This window comes from Saccostrea cucullata, unplaced genomic scaffold (genome assembly GCF_032062105.1).
Source record: "Saccostrea cucullata isolate Sc308-1 unplaced genomic scaffold, CSIRO_AGI_Scuc_v1 ctg3302, whole genome shotgun sequence".
Lineage (NCBI taxonomy): Eukaryota > Metazoa > Mollusca > Bivalvia > Ostreida > Ostreidae > Saccostrea > Saccostrea cuccullata.
In genome coordinates, this window is record NW_026938348.1 from 60745 (window position 1) to 82849 (window position 22105).

Genomic DNA, 22105 nt, shown 5'->3' on the forward strand with positions numbered 1-22105 from the left:
TTGTAGTTAAGAAGTTGACATGATAGCTGCTTTAAGTCTTTAGAGGGTGCAAATATTTTAAAGTACATTTTCCCGAATTTCCTCAATTCTGGTAAAATTTCATCATATTTGAGATACTTTTCTCTTTGGAAAACAAAGGCACAAACTTGCCTATCTGAGATTTTTACACATAAACTGCATCTGATACTAGTGCATAAAATATAATAATTTGGTAGATAGGCAAGCTTGTGTTCTATGTTTTCCGAAACTAAATGTTCTGCATTATGGATGGAAATTTGCACAAAAAAGAAGAAGAGAGAAATCGAAAATTGACATATGTCCTGCCCTCTGTTTATTCCAAAACTTAGAATCAATACTCATTTTGTGGCAGGGGTAACAAGAGTTTTTTTTATGGATAAACTGCTGCATCATTTTGAAAGACACTCAAAATCGGGGACCAGACAGGGTTCTTACCATATCTTGTCTTTTACAAAATGAGGAAGAAGAAGGTATGGTTTCCATACAAATTTTGCCCTGTAAAAAATGAAACTGGTGTAAAAGTTGAAAACTCATGCTTTTTAAATAATTGAAATTCAGTGCAGAAAAATCATACAAGTCATTTTTTCTCACACGTGTTTTTAAATATAAATTATGACGTCATAAACGGGTGCATTTTCCCGTATTTTCTTAAAAAGTTGCAGAAGACACCAATTTTCAATGGAATTTTCTTTCAGATAACATGGTCCACAGGCATCGCCCACAAAGATCTTGAGATATGTGATTTGTTATTGAATTTTGCACAAAATATCAAAAAATTAACGTGGGCGACGGCTGTGGACACTGTTTTCTAAAGGAAAATCACCCTTGAAATGTGCAATTTTGAGGCTTTTTCTGTTGAAAATAGAGAAATGCTTCACATTAATGACGTCATATTTGCAGAATAGTAAACCTTCATGCCATATTTTTTCCTGATCTATCAGAGTCATTTATTTAACTAATATATAAGCCAGTTTCAAAACTTTTTGATGTCATTACATTTTTAGGGCGCAATAAAGCTAAAACCATACCTTCTTCTTTAAATGAAGTTGTTTAAATCCCTCTAAAATCAACTTATCATGGAGTAGAAGGCCTCGCTTAAAAATATACGATTTCACTCAAAGCAAGTTCTTGAGCAGTGAATTAGTTGCGAAGCATAAACATCATGATATGGCCATAATGGAATATTACAACAAAAACAAGAGACCCAAAAGTCAATTTACTAACTTTAGCACTGTGATTCCAAAAATCAAACATTTGTTTAATATTGAAAAGCTTAAATGCAGAAAAGGTCCCAGAAGAACAGATTTTAAAAGAGTTTTCTTATATATTTCTATGTAAAACAATGATAGACCATTATGGACCCACCTACCCCTTGGGGATCATGAACAAACTAGAATCTCACCACCTGTAGATGTTGCCATATAAATATGACCAACCATGACTTTCCTGTTCTTGGGAAGAATTTTTAAAAAGATTTTTCTTATGAATCCCTATTTGAAACTTAAAATTTGATCATGATGGCTCCACCCTAACCAAGAGAGTCATGACTTGAATAAAGTTGAATCTTAATTATTTGAGTGTGCTATGGCATAAATATAACCAATTATTTTCCTGCTCAATTTTAGAAGATTTACTATGTCGCCTTACAAAGATTCTACATGAGTCTTATTTTTTCTCACCCATTGGTCCTTGAGAAAATCATTTAATGACATAAAGTTTCGCTATTTCGTAAAGCAATGTTATTTTACACTAAATAGTTTTTACTACACGGCAATCAAATATCAGGTGCTTCATGTCTTCTTCTACATTACAAATTGAACAGTCTTTTATTTTCATTTACAAACATACTTATTCCAAGCCAGGAAGTCATGCATTAATTTGAAACTAAACACATTCTTATAAAATATTTCATTGACTTTTGTCCCAGTAAATGTTCTACAACAAGTGGAAATCATCAATGTTAAATATTTCAGCCCAAATATTTTTCCATTAAAGGTTTTTTTGCTTTTGGAAGCATAATATTGTACTAATATTTAGATATTTTGCCCTCAACTTGTTCAAAATATCCTTGGTGGATTTTATTTATTTATTTATTTTTTGGCTTTTTTATGTAGGTTTATTTTTTAAATATGTTTTTAGGTCACCTGTCTGTATATCGAGGATCGAGGATGAGGAAGGCAAGCCAGTCTATGCTCAGACTAAATAACACGTGTAAACTTCCCGGAACATATGGGGTATATACCAAAGTATATTTTATCTATATTAAACCAATGAAATCCTTCATGACAAAAACGAAAATAAACAATTCCTCGGATACAATACAAATAAAAAAATTTACAATACAAATGGGAAACATAGATACAAATAAAAAATATACAATACAAATGATTTTTTACAATATAAATGAAAAAATATACAATGCAAATGAAAAAAGTATACAATGCAAATGTAAACTTTAGAATACAAATGGAAAATTATACAAGGAAAATAAAACTTATTCAATACAAATGAAAAATTTTACTATACAAAGGGAAAATTATAGAATACAAATAAAAATTATGCAATACAAATAGAAAGTTTCACAATACAAATGGAAAAGATTAAATATTGCAACGTTTGACTTGCCAAACACTTGGTAATTTGTTCAGCATTAATATTCTTTTCAAGTAAAATATCTAACAAGAGGCCCAGGGGCCACAGCGCTCACCTGAGCACATCGGACTTGAATTCACCCCCCCTCCAGGCGTTCATCATTTGAACAAACTAGAATCTACACTACCGGAGGATGATTCCAAAAAAATATCACAAAACATAGCTTTGAAGTACTTGAAAAGAAGATTTTAAAATGTTTCTCTACATATCCCTATGTAAAATTTGGTCGGCTAAGATATTATATTTCCTATATATTCCTATGTTAAACTTGGGTCGGCCATTTTGGCCCCACCCTTGCCCCAGGGGTCAAGATCTGAACAAACTTGAATCTACACTACCTGAAGATGATTCCACATGAGTTTCATCTTTCCTGGCCCAGTGGTTCTGAGAAGAAGATTTTTAAAGATTTTTCCTATATATTCCTATGTAAAACTCATTTTTCGGCCATTTTGGCCCCACCCTTGCCCCGGGGGTCATGATTTGAACACAAGTGAATCTACACTACCTGGGGATGATTCCACATGAGTTTCATCTTTCCTGGCTCAGTGGTTCTTGAGAAGAAGATTTTTAAAGATTTTTCTTATATATTCCTATGTTAAACTTATCGGCCATTTTGGCCCCACCCTTGCCCCAGGGGTCATGATTTGAACAAACTTGAATCTACACTACCTGAGGATGATTCCACATGAGTTTCATTTTTCCTGGCTCAGTGGTTCTTGAGAAGAAGATTTTTAAAGATTTTTCTTATATATTCCTATGTTAAACTTGGGTCGGCCATTTTGGCCCCACCCTTGCCCCAGGGGTCATGATTTGAACAAACTTGAATCTACACTACCTGAGGATGATTCCACATGAGTTTCATCTTTCCTGGCTCAGTGGTTCTTGAGAAGAAGATTTTTAAAGATTTTTCCTATATATTCCTATTTTAAACTTTGGTCGGCCATTTTGGCCCCACCCTTGCCCCGGGGGTCATGATTTGAACAAACTTGAATCTACACTACCTGAGGATGCTTCCACATGAGTTTGATCTTTCCTGGCTCAGCGGTTCTGGAGAAGAAGATTTTTTTTAAAAAATGCCATTAATTTTTAATAAATTCATAATTATCTCCCCTTGGAAAAGGGCGTGGCACATCATTTGAACAAACTTGAATCCCCTTCACCCAATGATACTTTGTGCCAAGTTTGGTTGAAATTGGCCCAGTGGTTCTTGAAAAGAAGATGAAAATGAGAAAGTTTACGACGACGACGACAACGACAACAACGACAACGACAGACAACGGACAAATTTTGATCAGAAAAGCTCACTTGAGCCTTCGGCTCAGGTGAGCTAAAAAGGAAACGGATGTGTCGGATTCTGTGGTATCCTCTATCTCAAGCTCACTAGGATATATCGTATCGACATAAGAAAACAGAGTACCATTGTTAATTGACAAAACGTCGTCGATATACTTGTATCTAAATGTCGAGTTAAAAACAATGATAAGTGTTTCTGTTTAAAGGAACAAAAAGAGTTCATTGGTAGATCTCAGCGAGCCGATTCAAACGATATGCATACATGTAACTCTTTCTTTTACCATTTGGCATGTAGAATCTTATAATTCTCAGGCGACGAAAGAATGATTGTAAATACGTAAGAAGAATTTATCATGTAGAAATGCTTAAAATTGTGTTTTTATTAAATGTCAAATATCAATATCAGTACTTGTGTAAATATCACAATATCACAGGACTGTTTATACTTTTTTCTATCTTATCATCATCTGAGACCGTTTTAATGCCTCAGAGCCTTTCCACTTTCTCCATACCATGTATTTGAAACCAGACAATGCAGACTGTGCATACTGTCCATTAAGGTTGGCTTGGTGACAAATGTCATACCACCAGGCTCCATGCCATTGGATAGCACAGTTACCATTAATATGGTCGTTGTCATTTTCACGATCTTTTGTTGTAAATTTCATACCATTGTGATAAGATAAACTGTCACCTAGAACGGTGTAATGAAAAACAAAATTTATATTTACTTTGTTTGACCCTATTAATAAAAAGCATTATAAAATTACAAGTGATAATTACACATAACACACAAGACCTAATCACCACAGTCTGTCTGCTGTTTGAATACAGTGATTACACAATTACTGTTTAAACAAAGCTAAAAAAAATTATGTCTGTTATACGATTCATTCGTATTTCTTTGATGCAAAAATATAGTTAATCATTTAAGATTGAAAAATAAATAAAACTTTGATTCTTGTTATCTGTTATCATTGAGCACTTGTTTTTGTTTCCTGATTAGGATGTTTCAAAGGCTGTTCTATCAATTGCAATTTACATGAAGGATAAGGCAGGAATTTAAATGAAAAAAATTAAAATTGTGGAAAATCGAGGGATAAAAAAATGTTAATATAAGCAATGAATTATCATTTCTTGAAAGATGCAGTCTCATAACTGCAATGGTGTGTGCAAACAAATTGAGTAACGCGTGTTAGCCCCCTGGTAATTAAAGTCTACTAATTATTGATGAAATGTTTGATGTAATGTTACAGTAACGACCATTGTAGTTTTCAGTCCTGATCTTCAGCGTTATATAACGTTAGGGTTAAATGAGTCATCCTTTGATCTTTTTTACGAAATTGATAATACTAGTATATAAGAGATATTTTTAGCTCAAAATATCTAAGATATGATTGATGTGTATACGATTTATAAGTTAATTTAAATCTTGACTATATAGATATTATTATATCGATATCGTTTGGGATATCGTTATGTGAACAAAATGACAACCAACGATTACGAATCGAATTGTCATTGTATTTGGTAAGATGAAGAGTTAGGTTAAGGTGAATGTTGAGAAATGTAACACTTTTAACAATTATGATTTGATATCGAAACTAAGCCAGCTAATAATAAAAAGTACATTCTAACAAGTATTCCATAAAGAAAAACAGCAACAAAAGTTATGACGAAAGTTATTCGATATCGACACGGTATCGTGGGTATTAAAAATAAGAATTAAAAAAAAAAGAAAAAAGAAAATTTTATATTTTACACAAAACTTCAGAGAAATATTTTAACAAACTGTAAAAGATTACTCTGTCGATATTGCAACTACATCATGTCTTGAACATAACTCATACAATGACAAAACGACTTACCCGCTGTTCCGCTGTATCCAGACACTGCCAGGTTATATTTATCGTCTTCATCTCCGATGTAAAATGTGGAATACACAGCATAAGCCTCTTCTCCGTTATGCCTCTGAAGATCTATCCGGAGTTCTTGGTTTTTATCCTTTGTTAAGGTATGAATTGCCTCATTCCCTACATATATATTAAGCAAAACAACATATACTTTAAGGAAGGATATTGAGACAACAAACAGTATTCAATACCAAAGTCCATAAAACAACACAAAAAAGGAGAAACAACACGAACAAATGAATTCAGTATATTTTTGGAATGACTTGTCTCTTCTTTAGGTCAAAGAAAAAAAGTTTAAAGTCATGAAAAACAAAGGAAATAGAATAACAAACAAATAAAACCAACTAGGCCAGAATAATCGACCAGACACAGAATATTTAGAGTGTTAACTGTTTCATTTGAAGTTTAAAAACTTTTGTAAAAAAAAGGAATCCAGAGCGCTAGTAAATTAATGCATAGGGTCATGGCAGGTGTGCCCGGTCAACTGGGGATTCACAGTCCATTAAACACCTGATTCAACCTCCGAAATGTCCTGTGAGTGTTGTTTTTATACCCGTTTCGAGACATTATATTGCTTATTGATTTTTTTTTGTTGTTGGACGTCTTTGCTTTTTTAATCAATATTTTCAACATTTCTTTAATGATTGAAAATATTAAACATTTCAGGTGAACTGAGCATGAATATATGTATACTGTAAACCAATTTTTATTCGCGAATACTTTATTTCTCAATTTACACCGGGTAAACTAATTTGCGACGATAAATTTTCGCAATCAAACATTTTTGAATTTGTTCTAAATAGACACAAAGACTCTAAGGACCGGTTCTTGGCAAGAAATATTTGCGGTGACGTCTCCCTCGCAAAAAATGTCTCGCATGCGAATATTTTGTTTACAGTGTTCTATTCAAATTAATCAAGTTAAATAAAATATTCATAAGATCATACCTATCCAATAGTTTTTAGTCGCATTCCCAAATCCCTGTTGATACTCTATCCATGTCTTGTAAAAATCAACATCACCATCTTCTCGTTTCTGAATCACCTGTTAACAATGCTAAATTTTTCATTTTTAATTCTTAAATAAAAGAAAAATTAACCACTATGTTTCATTTGTTTTAATTATGAGTAAAGTTTCAAGTTAAAATATGTGCCAGTGTACTTTTGTGTTATATAAAAGAGTTTTATAACAAAAGTTAATATAAAATTGTTTGAACATACATTATACTCATTGTGTAAATTGTTTAGAAACCAATTCAGAAACAAGAATTATTATTGTGGGTAGTTATTTTGTTCTTTGCCCCCTGATTACGGTAAATTTTAAAAATATATATATTCAAGTGTTTTTTTTTTGCTATGTTCAGGTTTCCTTCTCAGTGTTTGGTTAATGTAAAACTCCAGAATAATGGTTGTGTTTCGAATGCTGTTACTTACTTAGGAGCTCTGCTGGGGAATTGGTTTCTAGATAGGTTGAATGAAAGGCATAAAGCCACGATAATAATATTTTAATTGATTCGTTTTCACAATAATGCAAAATTTCCTATAAAAAAATACGTAATACATATTGTTAATCTTTCAATCTCTTGAGGCATTCAATGTTACCCTTTATACATGTTTTAGATCTCTGTTCCCATGAACAGAAAATGTCAGCATACTCTATCTTTAGGGTTATCCAAATACACTGATAAATATAATTTATGGTGCAATATTTCTTTGATTATTTTCATGCTTTTGGAAATATAAGGTAGGTCGCAGATTTGCTTTTGTCATTAATTCTTGGTACACAATTTCAATGATCCGAGCTGCTGTTTTGTTGTTTTGTGCACATTTGATTATGAAGACAGTTACGTCACAAAGACAACTTTGCGTTGTTTCCCGTTTAATGACTCCAAGTCCGTACGAATCAAGAAGATTTATGCAAAGTGCATGCAATTGTACGTAAACATCGTACATGTTGTATAAATGAATTTCAGTCCACTTAAAAGTCAATCGGAATAAGTCAAATCAGTGTTAAAGTTATATTATGCAAAAAGAAAGTTATTATCAATAAAATAGCTTGCATACATGTATGTACACACGCAACTTAGAGGAACATGCCTTTTGCATCAGGACTGCCAATAATATCCGGGGGAAAATATACTTCTAATTTTCAGGATGTAATCAATCCTCAAAACTGAAAAAAAGTTCAAAACTAATGACATGTATCTTCCTTTTCTTTTTCTTATCGTCATCATTATTATAATTATTTGGTTATTGTGTATTTTTAAAAATCCAGTTTTGTCATCTTGCATTAGTGGCTAACAAATTTTGGAATACTTTTAAAACCCAAATTTATACAACACTTTGACTGTAAGACCTATATACTCGTATATATATGACACGGTAAACCATTTCCTGTTACCCTTTATGCATCTCTTAAGTCTTTGCATCCATAAACAAACTCATCTTAAGGGATGCCTCAAAAACACTGACGAAAATCATTTCCCATGACATATCTGACATTGTACAATATTCCTTTGATTGTTTTCTTGTGTTTTGGGGATGAAAGATCTCAAAGTGGCAGCGATCAAGCTAATATGGGTAATAGAAAAGTCCTGTATACTCTCTCTTTTTTTTTTTTTTAATTTTATTTATTTTTCTAAGCGTTTATGCATTTTATGCAGCTGCTTTGACAGGCACGAGAAAAATACCCTGGTCACCGAATTTTGGACTTCATTGCAGGAAATCAATTCAATTTTCCTTTGTGCAATTTGAACATAAAACTTACCGTTGCTAGTCCTTCATTTGGATGTATGTCATTGCTTTGATAGACTTCTTTAAATACTAGTACACAAAAACTAATAAAACATGAAACCATTGTTTCTCTTTATCATAATGAAACGACATCCCTTAGTACCCAGAAAATAACGCTTTGCCGTTATGACGTCAACTTGACGTTATCGGATTTCAACGTTTTAATCCCGATACAGCGCAAAAAAAATTTTTAACTGAAAAAAGTAGCTTACGTCTTCTATTCCCTTTGTGAGCTATTCTTTAGATGTGGAGCGAGTTTAAATTTTGCTGAATTTAAAAATTAATTTTCTTTAATGGAAATATTGTTGGTCATCGATGTGTTGATTTTGCTACTTTTCCTGAGAAAACGATCTTTCATCTAGAAAGTCCACGGAACATAATTTATAGCTTGAATTCCATTATTCCAATTTTTTGCCCACGATTAAATCTTAAAATTCCTAATAAACGAATTATTTTTTCTTTTATTAACCTTGTTGTGTGTGTGTGTGTGTGTGTGTGTGTGTGTGAGAGAGAGAGAGAGAGAGAGAGAGAGAGAGAGAGAGAGAGAGAGAGAGAGAGTGTGTATACAGTTTAAGTTTGAACAATAAACACGAGGACATAATCATATATGTATGAATTTACTGCATACGTCATTGTTCATGTTTTATTTTGATGATTCTAAATGAAATCTTAATTTGATTTTTGTTGATAACATGTATATGAAATATGAATTAAGCCAAGACAATTCTCAGCTTCGGCTTTTTCTTTATTTGAATACATATATGAGAACACCCCCCCCCCAACAACAACCTCCGGATCCCCCTCCTTCCCTTTTTCTTGGATCACACGTAATGCACATCTTTTAAATACAGACTGATCGGCCATCATGTTTACTAAATGCTAATATATCTAACCTGAGTATTTTTAACGACTTGCGCTCAAATTTTATTTCAAATCTTTGTTATGATCCGAAATTCTGATAGTTGCTAAACATTTTGTATAGCGACAATCAAAATTTCGGAGCGAAACAGAGATCTGATATTAATAAAATTGACCTTCATATCAGTGAAAAATTCAGTGAAATCAGTGAAACGTTAAACCTTGATACAGTCGTTTCGACAGTTCCGGATTTTTGCCAGTTCCGAATAATAAGTAATTTAAGGACTGATAATTAATAAATTCAACGGTGTAAAAATAATTTGTAATCTATGGTAAGAAGGCTTTTTTATGAGTGTTTGAATTATGTGAAGTTTTGATATGCACTCTAACATACACTAAAAACTTGTCAAAAATAAATATTTAGAATACTGAAAGATATTTTGCCAGTTCCGAATACGCATTTTAAACACTATTAAAAATTCACTCTTCGTTGTTTTCTTCATTGTAAACGTGACTTATTATACCCCCCATGGAAAAATAGGAAGAAGGGGTATATATATTAATGTTGGTAGTATAATAATATAGGAATGTTTGTCCGTCTGTCCGTCCGTCTAGTTGTCCGTCCGTCTGACACGCTCTGGGGTATCCATTTCTTATCCGCAACCCCTCTTCTACCATTGAATGAAGTTTAACCCCCTCCCCTACAGTCACGCATTTTAACGCATATACCGTTGCCCCACAATCACGCATTTTAACGCATATACCTTTACCCCACAATCACGCACTTTAACGCACATTGCGTTTTTGACGTCTTCTGCTCTGATACAACGTAAAGTTTTGATGGTATGACAATAAATGATAAGATAATATTTTTTTCTAATTCCATTCTAATATATTTTGCAAATAAGAATATTTTTCCTCGTTTTAATATGTCCAAGTCGTTCGATTTATAAGACGAAACTTTGGGTGCGATATGCGCGAGACAAATTAAGAAGGTCTTTCTTTTGACACTAAATAAGCCCGCAACTTGAACCACTCGGTTGGTGATATGATTGTCCCCCAATATTGTGTGAGATGGGTCCTATGATTCAGAATTTATAAAATTCTACAAAATCAATTTTTAATGTAAATATTTGATAAAAGTATGCGCAAAAATCGACAAAAGGAATAGATAAAATTAAAAAAAAAAAAAAATTAATTCATACTTAAACAACTGAAGAGGAAAAGGTTTTGTTCATATAGAATAAAGTTTTGTTTAAATTTACATTTAATCTTATTTCTTGGTCGATTTAAATTCCAATTCCTAAAAATACCACTTTATTGTTTCCGCCTTACACAGCAATAAAAAAATACATAATTGGAAAGGAAAAAAATACAACAATATCATGTTGAAAAAGATGTAAGTTAATTCAAATTTGAATGATTTTTTTATGCAAGTAAATTACATACTTGATTGATATTTTTAAAAACAGGGCTGGACAAACAAGAAGTCTGTGAGCCAATACTCGATAGTAATCCTAGTAATACCCCGCTTTGATGTGAAAATACAGATATGTTAATTAAAATTTTCACATGTTTAGTTACGTGCATATGCACGGACAAATAAGAAGTTGATATCAGATTCATACAAAAATAAATCCCATCATATGGCATGTCATAACAAAGTATGTGCTAAAAAAAATTCAAACAACTGCAATATATGTACATGTGTAGTTGCTGGAAAAAAACTGCAACGAAATGTGTTATTTTTTGTACGACTGACGCACGGATAAACAGGCAATTGATATCGGATTAAAAAAATAATACCACGATATAGCATGCCTCAGTGAAGAATGTGCTAAAATATCAAGCATCTTTGATGAGAAGTTGCTGCGAAAACTGCGATCAAAACTTTGTTACAGACAGACACACAAACAGCTGGATAGATGGACAAGCACACTAGGTAAAACAGTATACCCCTTTCCCCTCCCTCTCCTTGGCTCTAGAACGGGAATATGATTAAAAGACGTGTCTACTGATTAGTCCCTTAGGAATATTCCTTGATCCACCTTGAGTAGGTTTAAATTGTCAGTGTATTTAAAAATATTCACTAATCCCTGTTGCATGTAGTTTAAGAATATAATTATATATATGTATACGTGTACTCTGTAGGTTCAAGTTTGTCAACACTGCATACACTAGAAATGATAGGTTTAAGTATTAACTTTCTATAAAAAGACAACGATACGGTCTGATGTGATTCTTCCACCGGCTATATGTTTTTGTTATACATACATGTACATGTAGGCGTCGGAAGCAAATTGAAAGTGGGAGGGGGGGGGGTAATTGAAAGTGGGGGGGGGGGGGGTAAACCAACAAAAAAATGTAAACCCAATTTTCAATGCCTATACATGTATTATGTATATATTTGCAGATAAGTGTGGGATAAACCCCTCTACCCCTCCCCCAACACCCCCCGGTTCTGACTTCTATATGTAATAAACCGAAAAAAACACTTGACATCCACCTTGTGAATGGACAGTTAACTCGTGACTGTATTCAAAGGGTTGTGCAGTAGAGATACATGTACATGTAAAAACTCCATGCCTTGTGAGGGGGGGGGGGTAAACATCTTTGACCTACAGCGATCTAAATTATTTCCTAAATCTATCTCCGGAATTACCGGTATATTCAGCATTTTTCGCATTTTTTTTTTAATTCTTCGATCAACAGCTTATTTATATATAATTATATTATTATTAAATATTATATAGAAGACCTGATCCTTTTCTTATCCGCAACCCCTCTTCTACCATTGAATGAAGTTTAATGATGCTTCAGATAATTTAATGAGTCGTTCACAGAATCTTTCTTTAACAGTGACAAAGTGCACCTATTTTATTTTTGGATCTGGCGCATAATTTGGGCTCCCTGAAAAAACATATAGATACTGCCATTTCTTTTGTAATATTAAAAGGTACATCCATCTCTTATCCGCAATTCCTCCCATACCACTGAATAAGATTTTATGATACTTTCACAGATTCTTTAGTACATTGTGACATTTTGACCTTTTATTTTACTTTTTGATTTGACACTTATTTCGGGTTTCCCAGAACAAAACATGGACTTTGCCATAAATAATCATAAAGGAGGTGTGGGGTATCATTAAAACATATCATTATCATTATCACAGTAACTCTAGTTTCTCTTCAACCCTTGGAAACACAAATAATTAATTGGTAAGCAATTAATTTAATTTTTCTTAGGCATGCCAATGGATAACGTATATATTTTTAAATTTAGGTTGAATTGAATAAGAATCTCTAGGGTATCCGGAACTCGTCAGCTTATTCGTAACTGGTAAAATAGACACCTATGGTAACTTGCAAAAAAAATGTTTTTGAGGGAAGGCTGAACTTTTATGAAGCAATGTTCAATTCAACAAGTCATCGAACTACCTTGACAAAACACTTGGATTTTGAAATAATGCCTAGTATGATTATAGTACCGCCGAATCGGTTTCTTATTCGGAACTGGTCAAATAACTGTACATGTGTATATCGATCATGAATAAGTATGTTCCATATAGATTCTTCAGAGTTTGCAAATCTCTCCTTTTTGTATATTTCTGATTAAATCTACGTTCAAATTATTTTTTCACGAATTTGAACTTAGATATTCTCAAATTTCTGTGGGTTAAATTGACTTTCAACTGTGTCTGATATTTTTATCCGAGCCAGAAATAAATAGATCCTTGTTTTAAATCTCGGATATCTATAAAAAGCGATTAATTTAATTTCTGTAACTTACAGAAATCCCTACCTTAAAATGTATAAAATAACAAAACAATTAGAAAGATATTTAAACACGGGTTTTTAGGGTTAAATGAATATATATACATGTTCTTTGTGAACATTGCGTCTAATTGTTTTAACAACACTCCGTCCTTTACAATGAATGTTAACTTGAAAATATACCTTTACAAGATGATGATGAAAACGTTTAAAATGGATACGGATTAACGAGAACAAAGTTTATTAAACGTTCATTCTTTAAATAAAAGCGATCAGCTAGTGAGTCTGAAATGTTTTACAACTCTTTCCCTAGACACAAAAACATTTGATGAAAATTGGGACTGATCAGGAGGGGCAATATACTAGTATCTCTAAGGGCCGCTGCGCAGAGCATTTTTTTGCCTTGCAAGGTACCGGGTAACCCCCCCCCCCCCCTAATTTTTACAATAACTCTTTCAACAAACCCTCTTCATCAAAAGTGCCCCCCCCCCCCCCCCCCCCCCCCCCCCGAAAATGTTTTGTGCTTGAATTTTCTTTTTCACTTATATTTTGTTTCCCAACTCCGTCGTTTTTTGACGTTTCTGTCAGACAATTCAAAAATGACAGTAATTTTAGTTTATGCAGCAACTTTTATATAAATTAATAGAAATAATACTAGGCCTTAGTGAAATATAGGCCTCATTTCGTTAATTCATTCTGGAATAAAATCAACATCTCTTAAAATAGATTGGTGCATAAAAAAATTATCTAGAGGGGCATTAAGCAACAAATATAGAGCTGGAAATTAAATATCAACATTTTCAGAGTATCACTTTTAATATTAACCATTTTGCTGCGTGAATGCTATATTTTTATTTCGATCCGTACATTTGTGTCGTACATAATATACATGTGCGTTTATGTGAGAATGTAACCATATATGGCCTCAGAATATTGATAAATTTGAACAGATCTTGCAAAGGGTTATTATATTTTATACCTTATGTCTTTTGAATAAGAAAAAAATTATAAGAAAATAATTTATTTTCACTTGTATCAAGCAGTTTCATTGGCTGAATCATTCAGAGGAACATATAATATTTTGGATAACATAACTTGCCCACGTCACAATGAGTTACGTCAAAAACGTATTACTCCGCTTGACGTTACTTTTAAAATAATGCTCAATTTGAAGTCTTTTTCCGGTGGAAATATTGTCTCATTGTCTACACTGGAATTAAATTATAAGGAATGAAGCTAATTTCAACTTATGTTATCCGATATAACAAAACGTGGGACAGTTTACGCTTTCTTATAAACCGCTTCGCGGTTTATAAAGCGTAAACTGCCCCAAGTTATGTTATATCGGATAACATAAGTTGAAATTAGCTTCATTCCTTAAATCAAACGGGATCTATTGTGACGTCATCTTTGAGCTTTTACGTAATTTATTTACATCTGCTGACGGTAGCTATGAACTCTCTCAGTTTCCAAAATAAAAATATACCTTTGGTAGAAAATACAAGCCTGTTTTCTTCTTCTGTGCTGATACGATTAATCAGTTACACCTTTTATTATTAAGGTAGGTCGCGGGTTTGCTTTTGTCATCAGTTTTGGTACACAAATTCGACGATTCGAGCGGTTGTTTTGTGCACATTTGATTATGACGTCGGTTACGTCACAAAGGCAACGTTACGTTGCTTCCCGTTTAATTCTCTGCAAATGACTTCAAGTCTGTACGAATCAAGAAGATTAATAATACAAAGTGCATGCTATTGTAGGTAAACCTCGTACATGTTTTATAATTAAATTTCAGTCTGAATTCTGGTGTGATTATATGTAATGTCATAGGACTAATTAAATACATTACAAAATGAAAGGAATACTGTATATTGTAAGTGTAACACTAAACTGCTAAAAGTCAATCAGAATAAATCAGCGTAAAAGTTATGGTATGCAGAAAAAAAGTTATCATGAATAAAAATTGCTTAGCGGAAAACTTGAGGGGTTGTATGTGCGCACGTTATTTGAAACTCAGGGGAACATGCGTATTGCATCATGACTTCCAATCAAAGCCGGGACAAAAATGTGTGTATACTTTTCAGGATGGAATCAACCATTATCACTAAAATCGGGTTTAATTTAATTACATGTATTTTCCTGGGTTTTTTTAAAATTATCATCATCATTATCATTATTGTTTGGTTGTTATGCATTTGAATGCCGTGTATTCGCCTTGTTTTGCTGGCTAATAGATTGTGAAATGCATTTAAAAATCAAATTTATACAAAATCCTGGACTGTAAGACCTATAAGACACTCTAAACAATTTACAAGTATCTTTTTTTCTATATATTTTTGTGATAACAAAAGCTCAACGTTTAAAATTTGAATGCAAATGTTTTACATTTTGCGTATTGAAATTTGATTCAAAGAATTTGAAATTAACAAATGTTTGAGATTTAGGACCATATACTATAGCTTGCGACTAATATAGAAAGAACATTGTGGGTAGGTAACAGCCCCCCCCCCCCCGGCCGCTTATTTCCTCAGTATCGGGATGTGTATCTTACCGTTTTCGAATAAAGTGATCAGGTTTTTGTGTAATGCCTGAAATCCTATCGACCATAAATATCCTAAAAACACAGGTACTAATATTTTATCACTCGCGTTGTTTTCGCTGTATGTTAATTCTCATGCACGATGTTTATACCGTTCATTCGGACTTTGTGATCAGAATATGAATTTCACAATACTAGTGAAAATAAGTTTCTGCTCATCTTAATATGTCTCCGCAATAAATTAAATGATGAATAAAATTTATTTCTGTATCTATGTCTCCTTTTAAATCTTGCATATTCCAAACGTCGAGATATTTATACTCGTACTGTACACCTGACTACGTTCAACAAAATGACGTTGTAGATATAATAACGCCGTAAACGCAACATTGTAGCAATATAAAAGAATAACTTTAAAATTATTTAGCAAAAAATCTAGCGAGAAGACATATTGATTTTTTTATATTAATAGTTTTGATTTTACCTCATCTTCACATTTTGAAATTCCTGACTAATTCGTCTACGCCTTTAAAAAGTTTTCCAATCTTTTTAAAAGAACTTATTTTCACAAAATTGGCTTAAAAAAGTCATTTTCCCATACATTTCAATAGTAAAGCGTAAAAAAAATACGAACAACAATACCGCGTTTACAGTAATAAAGCATTAAAAATATGTAGGCAAATTTAATAAAAATTGCAGATAATACGCTGTGAATACCAAGGAACATTTTATCAAATTTTCAGGATATGTTTTCTCGTAAGAATTTTTGTGCAGTAAACCCGCGACCTACCTTAAGCGTTTTCGTTGGTTCTTTATCCTTTTCGGTAATATTTGTCAGATTCATATTATTAGGCCTACACATCACAGGACCCATCGTCATCTGCCTAATTATCCTTACATATTTTCCAGTTTGTATGCTATTTTTCATGACAAATAGATTTACATGAAAAATAAATATATTGACGATGCATGAAGTATTTATCTAAAACATTTTTATAAACTATGGCGACATAATTTCACATATATATAAAATAACACTTCTCAATGAACCATCAATCCGCCACCGGAAATAGTAATGTAAAATAAAAATAAACATACTGCACATTCCTCGAGCAAAATCTTATCTTGTTTTCATCCGTCTTTCATAAAAATGTTTTGAAATATACATGTTTTATTTTGCTCGAGGGATGGGCACTACTTCAATTTTAGAAATATCTGTTAAAAATAATGGAAAAACTAGCAATTTCCGGAAAAAAATGGATATTTACACATGGTTTGTACGTCTAATTAACGGAATTTGGAAATTTTGCTTCGCATATTTTAAAACAACCAATCTTCTAGTACATGCACATAGACTTTATAATTTGGCAAACCTGTATATTAAATTACAGAAAATAGTGGGCCTCCGTATAATAGGTAACGTACTTAATTTTTTCATGTGGCACACAAAGTCGATATTTTAGGTGTCTCCATGAATTTAAATTGACCACATCGACTGTTATATTTGAACTCGTTTTCTTCTTCTGAATTACTGAATCCGTCCGAAAAGTATACAGCGTTAAAGATAATTTTTCCACATATAAAACATCATATCATAATATGGGTTTTTCGGCGATTTTTGTAAAAAGCACAATTTTCAAATAGCTAGCTCTTTTTCATCTTTTTGGCAGAGATCATCAATAATCCGTTTCAGCTCAGTGTAGTGACCATGCTTACTTTAACAAATGAATTTCCTTGCGAGGACAATATGCGACTTTGTGGGATTTTCTGTGTTTAGGAGGTCTTTAATAATACTTTTCAAATATGAAAATATTAAATTAAATGCTTCAACTTTAATTTAGAGATATGTTATATATTGCATCACTTATTGAATGATCTTGGTATATCTTATAACAGAAGCTCTAAGTTTGCAAGCTACTTTGTAAATGCATGTTAATGTGTTTTACCTATGGTAACTTGATTAATAGAATTTATAATCAACAAATGTTTGAGAGTTATGGTTATATACAAGCTTGCCACTAATAGGAAAGAACAATGCAGGTAAGAATTGTTCTGAGGAACGTTATATCAAATTTTCAGGATATGCTTTCTCGTTCGTATTTTTAAACAGTAAAACCGCGACCTACCTCAAAGATCCCACAATTGCTGATATCCAGCTTATATGAATGATGGAAAAAACTGTCTACGTTCTTTTTTCTAACATATTATTGAATGTTTAAGCTTTTTCCAGGTGCGTTGTCAGATTCAGGAACATCATATCAAGGACCGCTAGTCGAACGTTGCAGAACATTTGTTAAACGCTTATTAATGCAATTTGAAACTTAAAGTTACCATTGCTAATCCTACATTAGGGTGTATGTACATGATTTATATGGCCTCTTTAAATATATGAAAAAATAAAAAAAAAAGCATCTTTAGAGCTTTCATGTTCATCATCTTATTAAAAGATTTGTTTTTGTAACAGACAGCACATACATCGCGTAATTTCTCTAGGGCATTTTGAAAGGAAATAGGACACCTCTCTAAAAGAAATAGCAATAGATTTTCCTCTGTCTGTAAAATATTGTGATAATGGTATGTTTAATGTCTAAATATTTTTCAACGTCAATATTATTTTCTGATATCATGCGCATTACATCAGCCACATCAATGGTGTCCCTACAAATTTCAATCGACCAAATTGACCGTTATATTTTGACTCTCCTTTTTTTTTTACCTTTTGTATTTTTAAAAATCCGCCTGTAAACTGCAGAGCCTTAAGGATTAAATTTTTCCCATATAAAAATTACATTTCTAAAATGAGTTATGCAGCTTTTTATGTATAAAAGAACAATTTTTAAAATTTGATCTCCTTTTTCTTTTCTTTACTGTTTACATCTCAGTGCATTCTCCATGCTTACTTTAAATGCGAATTTCTTTTCGATGACAAAATTCATGGGGATTGATTAAGAAATGTGAAAAGATTAAATTCAATTCTTTTAAATTTATTTAGATAGACAGTTTTTGCGTTACTTATGAGCGACACTTCTAGGTACAACATTTTTATAGATCATTCGATAATCATTCTAATATTAAAATATCACTGCCAACCCTCCTCCATCTGTAGTCATGACCTCTCTCCGGGTGTTTTCGATCTATAACATTGACAATAAAACACACTACTCATCTTCCACCCCCTCCATCTGTCGTAATGCTACAATTTACATCTCTACAGGTGCTGTCTATGTATAACATTGACAATGAAACACACAACATACCCTCCTTCACATGTCTTCATGTCACAGATCACCTATCTACAGAAGTTGTCCATGTATAACTTTGACAATAAAACACTCTACTCACCGTCCATTCTCCTTCATCTGTTGTCATGTCACAGTAGACCTCTCTCCAGGTGTTGTCAATGTATAACATTGACAATAAAACACACTTCTCACCCTCCATACCCCTCGATCTGTCGTCATGTCACAGAAGACCTCTCTCCAGGTGTTGTCGATGACTGTATAACATTGACAATAAAAAACACTACTCACCGTCCATCCTCCTCCATCTGTCGTCATGTCACAGAAGACCTCTCTCCGACTGTCGGGATAAATAATGTACACACCGTCTTTTCCTTTCTTACTGGGGTTTCTTTTCAAAATCTCCGAACAGTCATTGTATATTTTTTCTATTTAATGTATATATAAAAAAGCATTTTAGTCAATCTGCTCACACAACTGTTTGTATAACATAAAACACTTTGGAAAATTTGAACTGAAAATCTTCTAATGTTGTTTACGGAATACAACGTAATCTGTGTGGACGTGTTGATTTGGAGAAACCAATGGAAAACCTAATTAAAGAATATCAGGTCATAGATTTCAAATAAAAAATTGGAACTTGAAGCTTTTATACAAGCAATTTGATTTATATGATCATTCTATTCTTTCACTCACAGTAAGAATTCTAAAATGAAAAAAAAAATTGCCTTCATACCAAAAGTCCCTTACTGAGTACACTTTTCCGAATTTAACAAAAATAATTTTGGATTAGAAAGCTTGGTAAAGCTATTTCCTATGGATGTAATGACAATGTCAATAGTGTTTGAAATCTTTTCACAGTTTCATAATGTAATTGTGATGGGGAGTTTTAACCATACACAGAGACGTCAGAGTAATTATGGGCATCGGTTTTCCAATGAAGTATATGGAACAAACAGTATCCAATATCAAAGTCCATAAAGCTATACTAAAATAGAATCAGCGCAAGCAAGGACTACCAAAACAATTAGAGATGGGATCAGGTTCCATGGAGGAGTGAGGATCCCCTGCCGACCGATCACACCCGACGTGGGCATTTTGTCAAAATCTGGAACGGAAAAATTCGTCCTCAATTCATTGTATGAATATCGGACTAAAAATTAGTATGAAAAACGTCAGTCAGTATTCTACTCAATGATAAATTGTATTTGCTGTCAAGGTCATTGTGTCTATCATAGAACTAACGAAATGATGACATTGAACGAGACAGCTTGTTTGCTCAACAACTTGTTTGTCAATAATTTACCACGTTTTAGAAATTGTTCATACGTAGAACATGCTCTTGCAAATAAACCTTTAATACACGATGTCTATTTTGATCCATTTTTACTTCATGTAAACCAAATGTTAGATCTGCATCATATTTGCACCAAACTTTTCTCTGTCCCTTTGAAACTTTTAAATTGTTTTCTTGAAAAGTTCAAGGAAAGTCCATTTATTGATTCCTCGACACCAGAAAATAGGTAATAGGTTTGTAATTATACCACTCGATATTTTAATAGATATAATTACCCAAGCAATAATCATTTAATACAAAATGTATTGACGTCTATGAAAATACTTTAAATACTTTGAAAATAAAAAGAATGCTTTGGTAAATAGATGTATTTGATTATAGAAAAAATAGAAAAAAAAAACGTTTAAACCATTATTTTTACAATAAAAAGTTTATGGGGGAAAAATATTGATTGAAATCTAAGGGAGATACTCTTCAAGGAGTTTGCTCTACCTCTTCAACATACACCGTGTCATTCAGAAAGTATTTTTAAATTCCCATAGGCCAGAATCTTTATTGAAGAGATTAAATTTTAATTCTAGAATTCATGGAAATCAATAATGGTGAATGGTAAGAAGTAGTGCAAATATTGATTCCGATTGGGTGCAAAATTATTTATGATAGCCCCCAAGAGACAAAATGTTACCCGACGCAAAGCAGGCGGAAAAACATATAATTTCTGCCAGAAACCACTATTAATAATTACATTCAGCAATTCAACTGTGTCAAATGCATTACCTACTCGTTTATTTTAGTGATAGCGAATCAACTGCATTGACTGTGTTTCCTCTTTTATTATGTTCCCCAAACGAAGTTGGGGAACATATTGTTTTTACTCTGTTTCTTATTATTATTATTATTATTATTATTTTTCTTCTCGGGAAAATTTTGTCCTTGAATGATCTTGTAAAGTACACATCCGATTAAGGGGAAACCTTTTTAGGGTAAGTAGGCATGTTATGTAGATTTGCGGAATCAAGGTCATTTTGCGCGCACGTGCTTGCAAGAGCGCGCACGTGCAAAACTTGGAATGACCAATATATAATGGATATAACCGTAACTTTTCTATTTTTAGACGAAATGTTTTGAAACTCATAATGTAAGGATATATGAGTAGTATGCACAAGATGACATGGTCAAAATAGCAAGATCGCACGTGCAAGCACGTGCGCTTCGCTCTGATTGGCTGAAACTAAATTCTCAATATCTTTCTTGTTTTTTGATAAAATCATTTGAAATTTTGAACATAGTCATACATTAGGGAGATCTACAGCCCGTAATAAAAGAAATATCATGAAAGCATGTGCTTGCACGTGTGCTTGCAAGAGCTCGCACGAGCAACACGAGAAATGTCTAATATGATTGATACAGACGTAACTATTTAAATTATTGATGATATGCTTTAAAACTCATATTAGAAGTATATATTAGAAGCATAGACAAGATGACATGGTCCAAAAAGCAAGATCTCACGCGCATGCACGTGCGCTTCGCTCTGATTGGCTGAAACTAAAGTCTCAATATCTTTCTTGTTTTTAGATGAAATCCTTTGAAATTTTAAATATAGGCATGTATTAGGATATCCTATAATAAGATATATAGCAATTATTTTGAAAACGCGTGCATGCACGTGCGCTGCAATCTGATTGGCTTATGCTTTAAATAACTATAACTCCCTTGGTTTTCAAC

General features: G+C 32.8%; 1 protein-coding gene across 1 annotated transcript in view; it reads right to left on the minus strand.

Annotated features, from left to right (window-relative positions):
- Positions 1-4415: 4415 nt before the first annotated feature.
- The window catches only part of LOC134250014 (ryncolin-2-like), a 44433-nt gene continuing 26743 nt past the window's right edge, over positions 4416-22105 (minus strand). The window contains exons 6-9 of the mRNA XM_062732353.1: positions 19372-19508; positions 6824-6920; positions 5832-5996; positions 4416-4657 (exon numbers count right to left, since the gene is read on the minus strand). Coding sequence (XP_062588337.1) covers positions 4416-4657; positions 5832-5996; positions 6824-6920; positions 19372-19508 — 641 coding nt within the window. The remainder of the gene's footprint in view (positions 4658-5831; positions 5997-6823; positions 6921-19371; positions 19509-22105) is intronic.